At 44.9% G+C, this 14,583-nt stretch overlaps 1 protein-coding gene across 3 annotated transcripts in view; it reads left to right on the top strand.

Moving 5' to 3' along the window:
- The window catches only part of SLC22A18 (solute carrier family 22 member 18), a 145,945-nt gene that overhangs the window by 804 nt on the left and 130,558 nt on the right, over positions 1-14,583 (top strand). For all 3 annotated transcript variants that reach the window (XM_064657530.1, XM_064657531.1, XM_064657529.1), the window contains exons 2-4: positions 2,669-2,766; positions 4,712-4,857; positions 6,448-6,580. In XM_064657530.1, the coding sequence (XP_064513600.1) occupies positions 2,669-2,766; positions 4,712-4,857; positions 6,448-6,580 (377 nt within the window). The remainder of the gene's footprint in view (positions 1-2,668; positions 2,767-4,711; positions 4,858-6,447; positions 6,581-14,583) is intronic.

The raw sequence follows: 14,583 nt of genomic DNA, 5'->3' as shown, positions 1-14,583 counted from the left end.
TTGCTTGCAGTGTGAGAGTGACCCAAACAGCAGGTAGCAGAAATCAGAGGTTTCAGATCAGAGGTGGGTCTTTCTGATTGTGTAATAAACCAGCTCTGGGTGGGACTCATTGCTTCTTGCTTACTGGACCCTTCTGTCTGTTTTTATAGAATCAGAGAGTACTTTAGGTTGAAAAAGACCCTTAAGATCATTGAGTCCAATCATAAACCTAACACTGCCAAGTCCATCACCAAACCATGTCCCTAAAGTGCCACATCTACATATCTAAGGCAGGAGGGCTCTGCAGAGGGACCTGAAAAGGCTGGAGAATTGGGCTGGTTCTAACGGGATGAGGTTCAACAAGGCCAAGTGCTGGGTCCTGCACTTTGGCCACAACAACCCCCTGCAGCGCTACAGGCTGGGCACAGAGTGGCTGGAGAGCAGCCAGGCAGAAAGGGACCTGGGAGTGCTGATTGACAGGAGGCTGAACATGAGCCAGCAGTGTGCCCAGGTGGCCAAGAAGGCCAATGGCATCCTGGCCTGTATCAGGAACAGTGTGTCCAGCAGGACCAGGGAAGTGATTCTTCCCCTGTACTCAGCACTGGTGAGGCCACACCTGGAGTACTGTGTCCAGTTCTGGGCCCCTCAGTTCAGGAAGGATATTGAGGAGCTGGAGCAGGTCCAGAGAAGAGCAACGAGGCTGGTGAAGGGACTTGAACACAAGTCCTGTGAGGAGAGGCTGAGGGAGCTGGGGTTGTTCAGCCTTGAGAAGAGGAGGCTCAGGGGAGACCTCATCGCTCTCTACAACTACCTGACAGGAGGTTGTAGCCAGGTGGGGGTTGGTCTCTTCTCCCAGGCAATCAGCTGTAGGACAAGAGGGCATGGCCTTAAGCTGTGCCAGGGGAGGTTTAGGTTAGATATTAGAAAGAAATTCTTTACAGAGGGGGTAATCAGCCATTGGAATGGGCTGCCAAGGGAAGTGGTGGATTCTCCATCCCTGGAGGTTTTTAAGATGAGGCTGGACATGGCACTTAGTGTCATGGTCTAGCAACTGTGGTGGTAGTGGATCAAGGGTTGGACTTGATGATCTCAGAGGTCCTTTCCAACCCGTCTGATTCTATGATTCTAATACCCTCAGGGATGGTGGTTCCACCAATTCCCTGGGCAGTCTTGTGCTTGACAACCAGTACAGAAACTTTTCCCAGTACCCCATCTAAGCCTTCCCTGGCACAACTTGAGGCCATTTGCTCTTGCCCTATTTTTTGTTATTTGTGAGACCTGACCAGCTAGACTGACCCTAGCTGACTACAACCTTCTTTCAGGTAGCTGTAGAGAGTGATAAGGTCTCCCCTGAACCTCCTTTTCTTCAGGCTAAACAACCCCAGCTCCTTCAGCTGCTCCTTGTAAGACTTTTGCTCCAGACTCTTCACCAGCTTTGTTGCCCTTCTGTGGACCTGCTCCAGCACCTCAATGTCTTTCTTGTCATGAGGAGCCCAAAATGGGACACAGAATTTGATGTGTGGCCTCAGCAGTGTCGAGTACAGCAGGATGATCACTGCCCTGGTCCTGCTGGCCACAGTATTTCTGATACAGGCCAGGATGGTATTGGCCTTCTTGGCCACCTGGGCACACTGCTGGCTCATATTCAGTCAGCTGTCAACCAGCACTCCTGGGTCTGTTTCTGCTGGGCAGCTTTCCTGCTCTTGTGAGCTCCTGGGTCTATGATATGCCTGTCCACCCCTGTCTCTGGAGAGCATGTGCCTTCTCAGAAATCTCTCTAATAGTTTTGTGCCTCCGGAGGCAAACTGCTCCCTTCTTCTGGAACTAAATCAGTCCATGGTGCCCTGAGTCAGTAGACCTGAGAGGCAGTTTATGTATGGGAGATTGGTGTAGTCAATCACTGATCAGTTGTAGGGGATCTGGGGACCTGGGTGAAGACCATGTATTTGGGAAGTGGCCAGAACTGGGGCTCCTCCACACCTTCTGAGAGCTGAACTTGGCTCAGAGTTTTAAACAAATCTTAGCAGATGGCACAAATCAAAAACGTAAATAAGAAATAGTTGTCCCTTGAATATACAGTGTTTAAATAAAAATAAAAAACAAACAAACAAACCAAAAACAAAACCAAAAATCCACACCTGAAGTATTGTGGCTTTTCAAGGTGTGCCTCTGTTATTCTTTGCAAGTTCAGGTTGTGGGTGCGTCATCCAGATTACAAATAAAGGCAATATTTTTCCCCTGTTGTACTTCCATTGATTCCAGCTTGCTTGGTTAAACAACAGCTCTAAGACCTCACTGCAGTCATCTCCTGCAGGGTGCTTGGACTGCCCCAAGTGCAGGATCTGGAGGCAGGAAGGCAATTAAAATTTCCCTCATCCCCCTCAGCAGTTGCTGAATATGTTCTGTTTTTTTGGACCACAAAGGTAAATGGTGATAGAGATTTGTCACCTAGTGCAAAATTGATGGTTTTGATCACATCCCCCTGATCTTCAGAGTGTGGGATAAAGACCTTTGGTCTTTATTAAGTAGCCTGTGTCTGCCCCAATGAAGATTTCATCTGTAGGTAGGTATAGGGAACTGAAGAAAGTGCTTTTTTGGGGGGTATGGTGCTCACACACACATTAAGCTCTTTATTCATAAATATAGTATGCTTCTTTTCCCCTGGCCTGTTGGGGTTTTTCTTTTTCAGTACTTGGCAAAGAGCCTAGGTTTGGATTCAGTGGGGTTTGGCTACCTCCAGACAACCTTTGGTGTCCTCCAGCTCGTGGGAGGTTACATTTTCGGAAGGTAAGTGAGAATGATTCTCATGACCCCTTGCATAGCTGAAAAGGTCAGACATTTTTATATTTTCATAAAAATAATTTCGCTCTGGTTTGTGGTCCTATTGAAATGTTTGAAGATTTCATAACAAGCAAGGGAGAAATATATGCTATAATTAGAAATAGTGCAACATTTCTAAGCAGGCTTTATGTTAACTTAGGTACATTTTAATAATGCACATTTAAGTGTAACAATATACTGGGAACGGCTTAAACTATCAGAGTCCTCAGAGTCCAGGTCCTAACAGCTTAATCCTGCAAATGTTTATAGCCATGTGTAACCTTAGAAGTGTCTTGTGACTGGGAAACCAAAAAAAGAGTAGTTAAGTAGAGCTGTCAGTGAAAATAATTGAGGGTCATGTCATTTCTGCAACTGAATCTCACTGTATCTGCATTCATGTTGAATACAAAGTTAGACTTGCATGGATCTTTTAAGAACATCTATAAACTCATCTGTCAAAATAAGAGTGGAAAAGACTCAGGGTTTCTGCCTCTTCACCCCATGGGATACACTTTTCTCATCCTAACGAAATGCAAATAGCCCCCTAAATTAGAGTGGTGGGAGAATGCATTTCCAAAGAGCAGGGAAAAAAAATGAAAGAGGTGTGTAATGCAGAGATAAAAAAGCTAAAATGAGACTGAGAAAATCTAACTTTTCTTCTTGGTTCTGCTACTGATTAACAAAGTAATAAATAGATAAGGAGCTGGTGTGTGCCTCAGTTTTCCTGCATGGGATTTACTTTTCTGGTTAATGTAGTTGTGAGCACTGCAGGATCCTTTAATACACAGTGTGTGGCATTTTGGGGATCTGATCTCTAAAAGACCTTGGGCACATTTTAAAATAAATAACAATAACATTTGATCCTACAGTACTACAGTACTGCTGTTGGAAGAAAATATGTTCCTGAGAATGGAGATGGTGCAAAGGGCCCCTTTTTAAATGCTTTTTCTGTTAACATATATATATGGAGTAATATTTCTTTCTGGATCTGATGCCATATGAAATCTGGTTTTCCTCTGTGCATGTCATTTACTAATATCCAGAAGAGCTGCTGAAAGGAAATAAAATGGCAAAGCAGAATCTGTCTGGGACTGAAGGTGTCTATTGCCAGACTGAAGCCAAAATTTGCAACGTAGGTTTGAGATAAAATGGATTTTCCTAGATATGAAGCTGGTTTTACCCCAGTATAAAGGTAGATTAAAAAAAAAAGGAAGAAGGGGAATAAGAGAGAGAAAAATGTTGTTTAGGTCAGTTTTCTGTGTTCTTCTTCCTTGGTGCTCCTAACTAGCCATGAGAAGATAAAGCATCAAATTTACTCTTAAATAACAAAATAAAAAAACCCACACCAACCCTGGACAATGTAGAAAATTGTGGTCTTTAGGTTACAAACAGCAAATGTAAACTTTCCTGGCTTTTCTGTAAACAATTAAGTTTTGACCTGTAGCTCTTCGTCAACAGAAAGCCTTTAATTATGCTTAGCATTGTTTGTAGACCAGTCTTGGCATTTTCTGGGAGGTTGTTCCTCTTGGTGTAAGCACAACTATTTGCTATGCAAGGTAACATTCCTCTGCTAACTGTAAATACGCAACTTCAATAAAATAAAAGAGAAATTGCAGCAAAAACACTATCTAAGGCATATTTTATAGTCATCATAGTCCCCAGTTGCTCAGAACCCTTTCTGTGGTACTCTCAGACTTTTCCCAGCTTAGTTGGAGCTAAATTACTGCAAAGAGTTGGAGTCAGGTCAAAAACCTGATCTGGCTGGAGTTTTTTGTTTGTTTGTATTTTGGGGGTTTTGTTTGTTTGTGTGTTTTGTGTTTTCCCTCAAATAGAAGCCAAACTGATTTACTATTGTGAAGTTTTTTGTTTGTTTTTTTTTTAACTCTAAATAGAAAACTGATTTCTGTACCAGGTTTGCAGACCAATTTGGTGCCCGAGCAGCCTTAATTCTCTCCGGTGCTTCTGGAAGTGTCTTCTTCCTGCTTATGTCCCTCTGCACCAGCATCCCCCTCCTCTTCCTCTCCAGGCTGCCAGCAGTGTTTATGCATGGGATACCAGGTAAGGTCAGTGAGGGCTAAGTGGCCTTCCAAATTGCTTTTATTGCCTGTTTCCCCTCTTGCTTATTGAACTCAACAGGTTCAACAGCATGAAGGAGGGCAGGAGGAACATTTAATGGTCCTCAGGGATGAAATGGTGAGAACATGAGGCAGCAGGTGTATTAGTTATGGGAAGCAGCACTTAGTAACCCATAGTTCCATCCCCCTGTATAATCTTGAGCAAATTGTTTGGGTTTGACCACCCAGACATGGGAGAAAGTCACTTGCTGACAGCAGTGCTATCCCAGACTTCTCAGCTGCCTTCTTGCAGCCAGGATTTTTTCATAGAATTATAGAATCAACTGGGTTAGAAGGGACCTCGGAGATCATCAAATCCAACCCTTGGTCCACTACCACCATGGTTACTAGACCATGGCAGTGCCATGTCCAGCCTCATCTTAAAAACCTCCAGGGATGGAGAATCCACCACTTCCCTGGGCAGCCCATTCCAATGGCTGATTACCCTCTCTGTAAAGAATTTCTTCCTAATATCTAACCTAAACCTCCCCTGGCAGAGCTTAAGACCATGCCCTCTTGTCTTACTGATAGTTGCCTGGGAGAAGAGACCAACTCCCACCTGGCTACAACCTCCTGTCAGGGAGTTGTAGAGAGCCATGGGGTCTCCCCTGAGCCTCCTCTTTTCCAGGCTGAACAACCCCAGCTCCCTCAGCCTCTCATCAGAGGACTTGTGCTCGAGTCCCTTCACCAGTAGACCTAGCTAGTCCCTTCACTAGTGGAGCTTTCACTTTCTCCTGGAAAAAGGAACATGTTGGTAAAAAATAATGTTATTATGGAAACACCTTCCTTTACCCACCAAGAAGTTCTGCTTCAGTTCACACTTCCTATATTTTTCTAGTAAAAAACAAACTTCAGGTACTAGAAGTTCAGGTAACTCGTGCAAGAGGACTCAAGTTGAAATGGGGTTGAGCTGTGTCTTGCCACTTGTGAAGTGGTTTGTTTGAGTGGTTTGAATGTTTTTGTTTCCCATGACTGATTGGCTGAACCCATTCAACTCAGCACTGGGCATGAACATTTGCCCTGGGATTGAAAGGACCATTTTGTGGCAGGCACTGTTTTTGTGGCCTGAAGATCTGTATGGAATCATGGAATCATTTGGGTTGGAAAAGAACTTTAAGATCATAGAGTCCAACAGAAATCTGGTCTCTATAATTCTCTCCCACACCATCACCAGGTACTTCCCAAAGGGGCTTTTGTCTCCACATTAAATTGATGGAGTGTCTCAATGTATTTGACAATCTCTGCTGATCAGGCTGTTGTGTTCAAAACTGATGAAATGTGGGGATCCCAGAGGGGAGGGCCAATGCTTATTTGGAGGCTCTCTTCCATGCAGAGTATGAAACTTATGAGCTGGGGAAACTGCCTCCAGACAAACCAGCCCAGCAAAGTTTTAATTGGAAAAAGAAAAAAAAAAAAAGGAAAAAAAACCTGCTCTTAATGGCTTAGCAATAAAACCATGGGAACTGCTAGAGCACCTGCTCAAACCCTATGGCAAGCTTCTTTCAAGAGACTGGAATTTTTTTCTCCCCTGCAGGTGCTCAGAAGCTTATTACAGACATGACTACTCCTTCCCAGCGTGCTGATGCCTTGGGGAAGCTGGGTCTTTGCTTTGGAATAGGCATGATCGTTGGCTCTGCCCTGGGAGGTGTTCTCTCCACCAAATTTGGGTGAGTGGCCCACTTTTTTGGTATTGATTTTGTTGCAACCACTGAGAGGGAGCTGCTAAGGCATATTTAGCTTGCCCCCAGCTTTTGTGATATCTTACTCCTGGTGGCAGTAGAGGATCATATCAGAACTCTAAATTTTGCTTTCCATACCGCTACAAAGAATACTTCCACTGTTTTTAAGGAGATCTTATTGAAAATATCACCTTCTGTCTATTCTGTGTACTTAAATTGATTTAAAAACAAGCTGAATTGAGAAGTGAATTCTGTCTTTCTCCTGGTTGTCTTCCCTTTGGAGCTGAGTGTGTTGAAAAGCAGCACACATGGCATAGTCTGTTTTTAAGAAATGATGTTGTGCAACTGAGAAATGGAAATTGGGAGCAGTGTGAAACTTGTGGAGAAATTGGTGTTCTTGGGGGATGCTCAATATAGAGCAAGACCTTGGGAAAGGGAAAGGCAAGCTTGGGACAGTGGGGGAAAATACTGAGCAGGTCCAGCCCTGTCCCAGCAAGATGAAGCACATGCCTGCCACTTCCCTGTTTGCTTTCCATAGCCTGGCACATCATAGGAGGCTGCCACCCTCTCTTGTATTCTGCCATGGGAAAGAAATGTCTGGTTTTACTGAATTTAGCACTCTCCATTCATAGTAAAGGAAGCTCAAAAGGTGGAGTGTGTTGGAGAACTTTGCAGGCAGAGAAGTGCATGTGGCTGTAACCCTCCTGGAAGATTCCCCAGCATTACTCTGCTGGGAGAAGGGGGGGGAAATCTCTTGTGAACTTCGAAAGATTTGTTTTTCTCCACTTCTTTTTATTATGGACACTTGCTTTTTAAGATTCAGGTTGGAATGGAAATAACTCTACCCCACAAAATGGAGGGTAAAAATCACTCTCATCCTTGTCCTATTACCATAAGCACTGCCGACTGTGTATGGTGATACATCTCCTGGATGTGTTGCTCTCTGGACCCCGTTGTGCATCCACATGTGTTCAGGTGCTGCACTGATGCTACTTTGTGTCTCAAATCTTTGCATAGGTTAATTGAGTAAAACACTTTAACTTTGCAGCCCTGAAAACTCTTTGCTGCTGTACCTTGGCGGTGTTTGGCCAAATTAATCGTTGCAGAATCTCAGGGGTTTTCTTCCTCTTGCTTGAAAATCTGAAAAGATTTTCCTTAATTCCATTGGGGTTTGGTGCCTGTTCTGTGTTGGCTGAGTGACACAAGGCTGGCTAGGAGGATTTGTTTTGTAGTTGCTACACGGTTGCATAAAATGAAAATTGTAGACATAAATAATATTAACTAATCAGTGTTTAAAAGTTTTTATAGATGTTGCTGTTTGAGTGCTGGTTTTAGTAGGTATTATTTTCAATCAAATACAGTGATTGTATCCCTTCTGTGTGTTAACTGTGTGAAAGTAAAGGTTACCTCAGTGCTTGGCTTTGTTTGTTTGCATTATTTAAACATCAAAATTGAAGCATTGTTATCTAGCAAAAATTTATGGAGTTTCCTGTGTGTGCATCAGTCAGTGGTTTATAGAAAAACTGGCAGTAGGAGAAAATCTCCTGTTTCATTTAATCAGACAGAGACATTTGCTTGAATGCAGTCTGGCTTTTGGGGCTTGGTGTGTCAGACAACAGGAGGCTTCCAGACTCCCCACTTACTTTGAAAGCTTCTGGACCTTGAACTTTGCACCTGCAGCATAACACTGAGAAAAGTGAACGTTGCCCGTAATTATGGGAAAGTCAGGCAGCTGGAAAACGATTTAGCATTTGGCTTTCCCATGGAGTGGTTGTTTCCCTCGCATCCGGAGGAGGGCAGCTTCGGCTCGGTGATCCTGCAGGAACAACCTGTCGCAGTGACTGTGGGGCTGCTCTTCGGTCCCTGGCAGGACTGGGGAAAGCAGCCTGTCTAGCGGCAGGATTTGGTTTTCTCCATGAGGATCTGAGCATCCCTCTGGAAGGATGACAGGAATTTCTGTTAACAAGAGACAAACTCTACCGTTCTGGCAGGGCCCTCCTGAGCACCCTGGTATGCAGAGGGTGGATATGATTTAATAAACAGCAGCTTCAGGCTCAGAAAGCCACTCTGGGTGTTTGGTAACAACCTTTGCTGAAGCCAAATCCCACTTTTGCTTTGACAGTGTGCTTAGCTCCTCTGCCAGATTTCAGTGCAAAGATTAGAGGAATAATCTACTGGGCTTTAGTGTTTTGGCTGATATTGGTGATGAGCAGGAATTCAACTATGCAGGCAGCTGAAGGCAGCTCTGTGCCATGAAACAGCCCCAAGAGCCTCTCCAGCACCTCTGGCTGTGTCTGAGGCACAGACCTGAAGGGAAAAGAGTGGATATTGCATTATGGACATATCCGAGGCTCTTTGGCCTTGTTGCTGTATCCCACAGACTGGTTGTTAATCATCCCTGCGTGTTTCCCACATTTGTATGCGAAGGCTCCAGCTGTACTTGGAGCTGTGTAATCACTTCCATTTTTTTCACAGAAGAATGACTCAATCACCTTCCAATTAAAATCTAAGTGTTTCTGCTGCGTCATGGAAGAGCAAAGCTGGATATTTCTGTCCACTCTCTGTTCTTTGCTCTCTCTCACCACAAAGCTGGCCAGCGTTCCCTGTCTGTTGTGGACAGCATTATTCATATGTTAGCAGTGCTTTGTATACAAGAGAGAGAGTAGAAATCAGTCTCAGTTCCTCAGCTGATGTAATTTTGGTATTATTCTTCTGTATTGTATTTACTGTTGATGTATTTGACCTAAAGAGCTGGTCTGTTACTGTTTTCTGTGTTGGAATAATATTTGTCAACCCTTATTCATTAAGGGAGCCCTGGGGGAGTTGAATGTACTATTCTGATTTGCATAGGATTTTTTGAATGTTAGATCCTGATCTCTGCTCTTAAGCTGTAACCACCAGCTCCTGCCTTTCCTCTTCTAAGTGCTACACTTTCCCCCCAAGTTTTCCAAAACTTTGATTGAAGCTGTAGTAAAAGAATTATGACTTTTAGTCAGATGTGAACATGTTTCATTGGTGAAATATGGTTTTGCCTTTTCCACTGCTTGAGAACTGGCTTTGCCTTGTTGAATTTAATTGCTGGAGACCTTGCTCTTAATACACCCAGAGATTAGCTCATTTGGTCATAGTATGGTGCTAATAACACCATGGTCATGGGTTTGATCCATATGTGGGCCATCCACTTAAGAGTTGGACTCAGTGATCCTAGTGGGTCCCTTCCAACTCAGAATATTCTGTGAATATATAGTCCTGTACACTCACCTCTGTACAAACTGTGTGTGCAGCTGTGAAGAACAGGATTTCTATGGGCAGGGTGATGGCCAGGCAAATTTATACCACCTGAGGCTGAGGTATGAGACAAGTTATTAACACAAGCAGTTGTAATCTTAAACATTTGAAAAAGTGTTCTCATCTTTGTATGCTTTTTTTTGATTTATTTTGTGTTTTCTGGTAATTGATCGGTTGGGTCAGAATTGTGGATATAAAATACTTAGCTTGAAAATAACTCTGCTTCAGCTGAGGTCTACAGGTTCTTGGAGAGTGTGAACTCCATAACAGCTCATCCACAAAAGGTGACTAAGAAAAGAAGCTCTGTTTGCACTCTGCAAATGTTTCCCCTCCATGTATACTTACTGCAAAGCTGTTATGGGACCACCTGTTGCAAGTGAGAATACCCCAGAGAGAAGTGATTTGGTATTTATAGTAGACATCTGTGGCAGCGCTGTAGGTGAAAGGTAGAAGGCAGCTGAATTAGTTTTCAAAAGTGAAAAGATGATCCTAGGTAGCTAATTACAGAGATTTCATCCTTTCTTCTAGGACTATGATTAATTGCATTTGGCTGCTTTTTTCTTTCCTTCTAACAAGGATGTAGAGAAGATCTGCTGCATGATCCAAGATTTGTTTGCTTTCTATGGACACGGAGAGATTTCTTCATTTTAGTGACTCAGCTGTAGGCTTAAATCTTTTTGGAGCAATTATTCTTTTGAACTTGGGATTTTCTTGGCTAAACTCCTTTGGTTTCTTATTTAATATTATTACAGCAGGTTTTGGAGATAGTTTGTTGTTTTGTTTTGTTTTTTCCTGGCTGTGCTATTATCCTTCTTCCTCACGGGGAAAAGAAGGAGCTTGTTTGCCTGGAGTAGGGAATTGCATTTCTTTTCAATAACCTATTTGAACAATGTCCTCTGGCAGGGAATTTCTCATGGCTTCATAACAGAGTGGAAAAACTGTGGGTGTTGAAAGGGCTAAAGGTTGGGAGCTGGGAAGGCGGGTGGGCACATGGCAAAGGGTGAGAGGGTTGTGCTCCATTTCAGGACAAAGCAGGGCATTCTGCTTCTGGGAGCTGCTCCTGCTCTCTTCCAGCAGAAACTATGGTATTTCACTGCCTGGGATGACCTGCTTGCTGGTCAGCCAAGCATCAAGAATTGGTGATGCTTGTACAGGCATTTCTTTGTCCTCTGTATCAAGGGACTTTGGAGAAAGGGGCATGGAGACTGCTTGCCAGCAAGCAACTCATCCATGATCTGCAACGTGGTCTGTCACTGTTGGTTGAGCTCTGTGGTGCCTTGGGAGAGATGGGGACAGAATAGCAAATGGGCTGTTTGTCAAGGAGCTGATGGTTTGGGGAAGGTGCAGAGGCCCTCAGCAATGGCTTTCTGTGAAAAATAAAACAGGATCTAGAGATTCTTCTTCTCATTTACTCTGCATGACAACTATCTTAGTTTTGGAAGCCATGGTCCCAAAGGTTTTCTGTAAGGTCTATGATAGAGGATCATGCATATCATCCCTCAACAACTTCTTGGTTCAGAGGTCAGGTCTAGGGCACTTCTGTCCTCTATTCCCAGCACCAAAGTTTTCTAGTTCTGATGACATTTAACCTATTCTTGAACCTGAGAAATGCCTCAGTGTGCTTTGGGTGGAGTTCACCTAATCTTAGGCATTTACAGCAGAAACAGCTACACCTAAATTTGTTTTTCAGACTCTGTGTTTGATGGAGAGGCACGGGTGCTTCTACAGCATCACTTATGTCCTCATGAAGCAGCTCAGGGAACTGTCTGCTTCCTTAGCTTTTTGTTTGCTTAACACCCAAGTCTCAGAACTGGCTCTGGCCATCAGCACATTTTACCTGTGGCTAATGGTCCTGGAGTTTGATGCTGGATTACGAACAGAATTCACCAGGATGCAGGTCCTGGGCAGTTTTCCATCTGTGCTGCTTTCATGCAACAGACAGGTCTGCACTAAGCTCATCCCCAGCCCTGCCTTCCTGCAAACCTCTAACCTGCCTTTCACTTCTAGGCCACCAATTTCTAAGTTTGGGTCCCCTGGCTTTCTCCCATTTACCTATTGGAAGACGACCCTTGCACTGCAAAGGTACCTTTGTTCTCCCTTTGCTGACCTTCCGTGAACCTCGATCTTCTTATGGTCTCTCTACAACCCCCAGTCTGAACTGCAGTGGGGAAGGTGTGGTGATGGAGCCAAGAGCCTTTTCTTGGTCCTTCACCCGTAGGTGGGGCCCTTTCCCAAGGGCAGAAGCCAGCAGCTTGAGGGAGAGCCCATGCCTTGTGGCTGCCCTCAAGGTTATGGGTTATGGCTGAGGAGAGCTAGGCTTGGGTTGAGCTAACTGGGGGCTTGTTGGCAGCCCCTTCCTCAGCCTTATCAGGTGCTCTCCGTTTTCTTTCAAAACCCTTATTTCTACTTAACCTTCTGCAGGAATGTGCTGGGAGGGCTGTGAGTGTGGCTGTGCCAGCTCTCAAGAGACGGCCACCTACCCTTCTCCCCACAGCACCCTCCTTCCTCCTGGGCATCTCTGCCTTTTGGGGTTGGCTGCTTCATTTTCCCAAGGAAACCAACGTGAAAAGGCATTTTAAAAAAAAAATTGAGAAAATATCAGACCTTCCTCCTGTGGCTGGTTTGTTCTGCTTAGACAGAGCTGAGGTTTGGGGGCTGCTGGGAATTGACTTGCACCAGAGCCAGGGGAAGAGGGACTCCTGGCACGATGTGCCTGGTGTCTCTCCATGGGCTGACAGCAGTTTCCCAAGCAAACAGGCAGTCAGAAAATAAAAGGGGGGGGAAAGATATCTCCAGGGGAAGCTGAGGAAATTTCCCTGCTGTCTTTTGCGGCTTTCATCATGCCTTTGTGCTGGGGGAGGCTGCCCTGCCTTGCCGCCCCATGCCTGGAGTCAGAAAGTGAGGGGGCGGCGGGTGAGCAAAACCCTAGTTTGTGTGCGTGGTCACCAGATCGCAATCAAAAGCGTGTGTGTTTGTGAAATCAACTCTGCTAAACAATTATGGATGTTTGAACACTGCTTCCCTCTCCTGATGCTTTGAAAGTGCTAGGTTTCTGTGCAGTATGATGCCCTGCCTGGTTGGTTGTTAGCTGTGTTCCTGCAAGGCCGCGTTGAGGTGGTGGCTGCTTTTTCTTGTTAAGCCTGGTTTGACAGCCCCAAGGAATGAGTGTAAAAAATGGGAGGGAGAGGGGGAACCCACAACAAAACCAAAATTGGAATTTTATAAAATGGCATAAGGTATTTTGGGTCTGGCCTCACTAGCAGAGGTCATGTTGGAGGGCTGAACATGACCCTCATAATGCAGGTTGTACAATCAGGCAGTATCTGCTCATGACTCGCTAGAGCTTCATCTGCTCTTCCCACTCCTGGAATATTTCATGACTGGGCAGCAAATCCAGCAGTATCACTGGGGATTGAAATCCAGAGATATACTGTTTTCTTTGTTAACGGAAAATAGAAAGTACAGAATAGACTGTGGTTAAGTCCCTGAATTGGGATTTGGGACTTGGCTCTGCTGTGATTTTCCTGCTATGCGAGTAAGTCATCCCATCCCTCTGCACTGCTGTTCCTCGTGCATAATATAGGGCAGTGAGATGGTTTTTCCTTCCCTCATCCAATACATTTACAATATTGCTATTTAGATTACACAGCCTTTGGGATGCAGACTCTCTGTCACGAGGTGTGCTCACGCAAATATCTACTACCTTAAGGGAATACATCCTGTTTTTCCTGGATGTATTCTCTTTTTCATCCCCGGGTGTTCTGGAGGACAGGCAGAGTCTTTGTAAGCCCAATTACCATACTTTTTTTTTTTTTAGCTGAGCCAGTGCCAGCTTTTTGCTGTTTTAGCAAAGCAGAGAAAAATCCTCAGTCAACCACAGAATGGGGTGGTCGTGGGAGAATCCCAGAGGCAGGGGACTGAAATGCAGAGCTGAGCCCAGCAAGAGCTAGCAGAGGGACCTTGAGGGCAACATGAGGTGGCACTACCTTCCTCCCTTCATGTCTGTACATATTTATATGGGCAGCTCTCTCCTTTACGTCTCCTAATCCTTTTGATTCAAAGGGTCATGCTTATGTTTAATTCTGATCTGCTTCAGCGAACAAACCCAGCCTTGTGGTGAGGCTGGGGCAGGAAGGATGTGGTGCTTGTGTGGGAAGGACTATCAGACAAGGGAGGGAGGGAAGGTCAGGATGAACGGAAATGTGTGGATTTGGCATGTGAAGGGTGGACTGGGAGAGGTAAGACTCCTGGAGTTAGGGAGATGAGAAGTGGAGCTCTGCAAGAGACAGACTTAGTGCTTTTAGATGTATTGTGACACCTGGGGCAGTAAGATTAGGGCACCAAGGGGCTTGGGCTGGAAGGAAACAGTATTTCTAAAACAGACCTTCATTTGCCACAGGGGAAGAAGGGTGACAGCACATCCTCTGCTGCTGCTCTCCTGGTTTCCTCCTGCCTAGAATATGACTGCTGTAAAGGATGAGTGGAAAAGCAGTCCTTTCGGAAGAGTTTGGGGTTGGGTTTTAAACCATTCCCAGTGCTTCTCTTGGCCATTGCTGCCAGATTGGTGGGATGAGCAGGAGGCTGCTGGGTGGAAGGGGAGATGCAACACCCTATTGTCACGGAGTTCCAGTTCACCATGGCCCAGGGTGAAGGCCAGGCTGCTTGAATGGTGTGTTTAGAATGAAATGAAAAGGGTGTGACCT

This window comes from Pseudopipra pipra, chromosome 6, assembly GCF_036250125.1.
Source record: "Pseudopipra pipra isolate bDixPip1 chromosome 6, bDixPip1.hap1, whole genome shotgun sequence".
Classification (NCBI taxonomy): Eukaryota; Metazoa; Chordata; class Aves; order Passeriformes; family Pipridae; genus Pseudopipra; species Pseudopipra pipra.
This window is presented reverse-complemented; position numbering and strand designations above follow the sequence as displayed.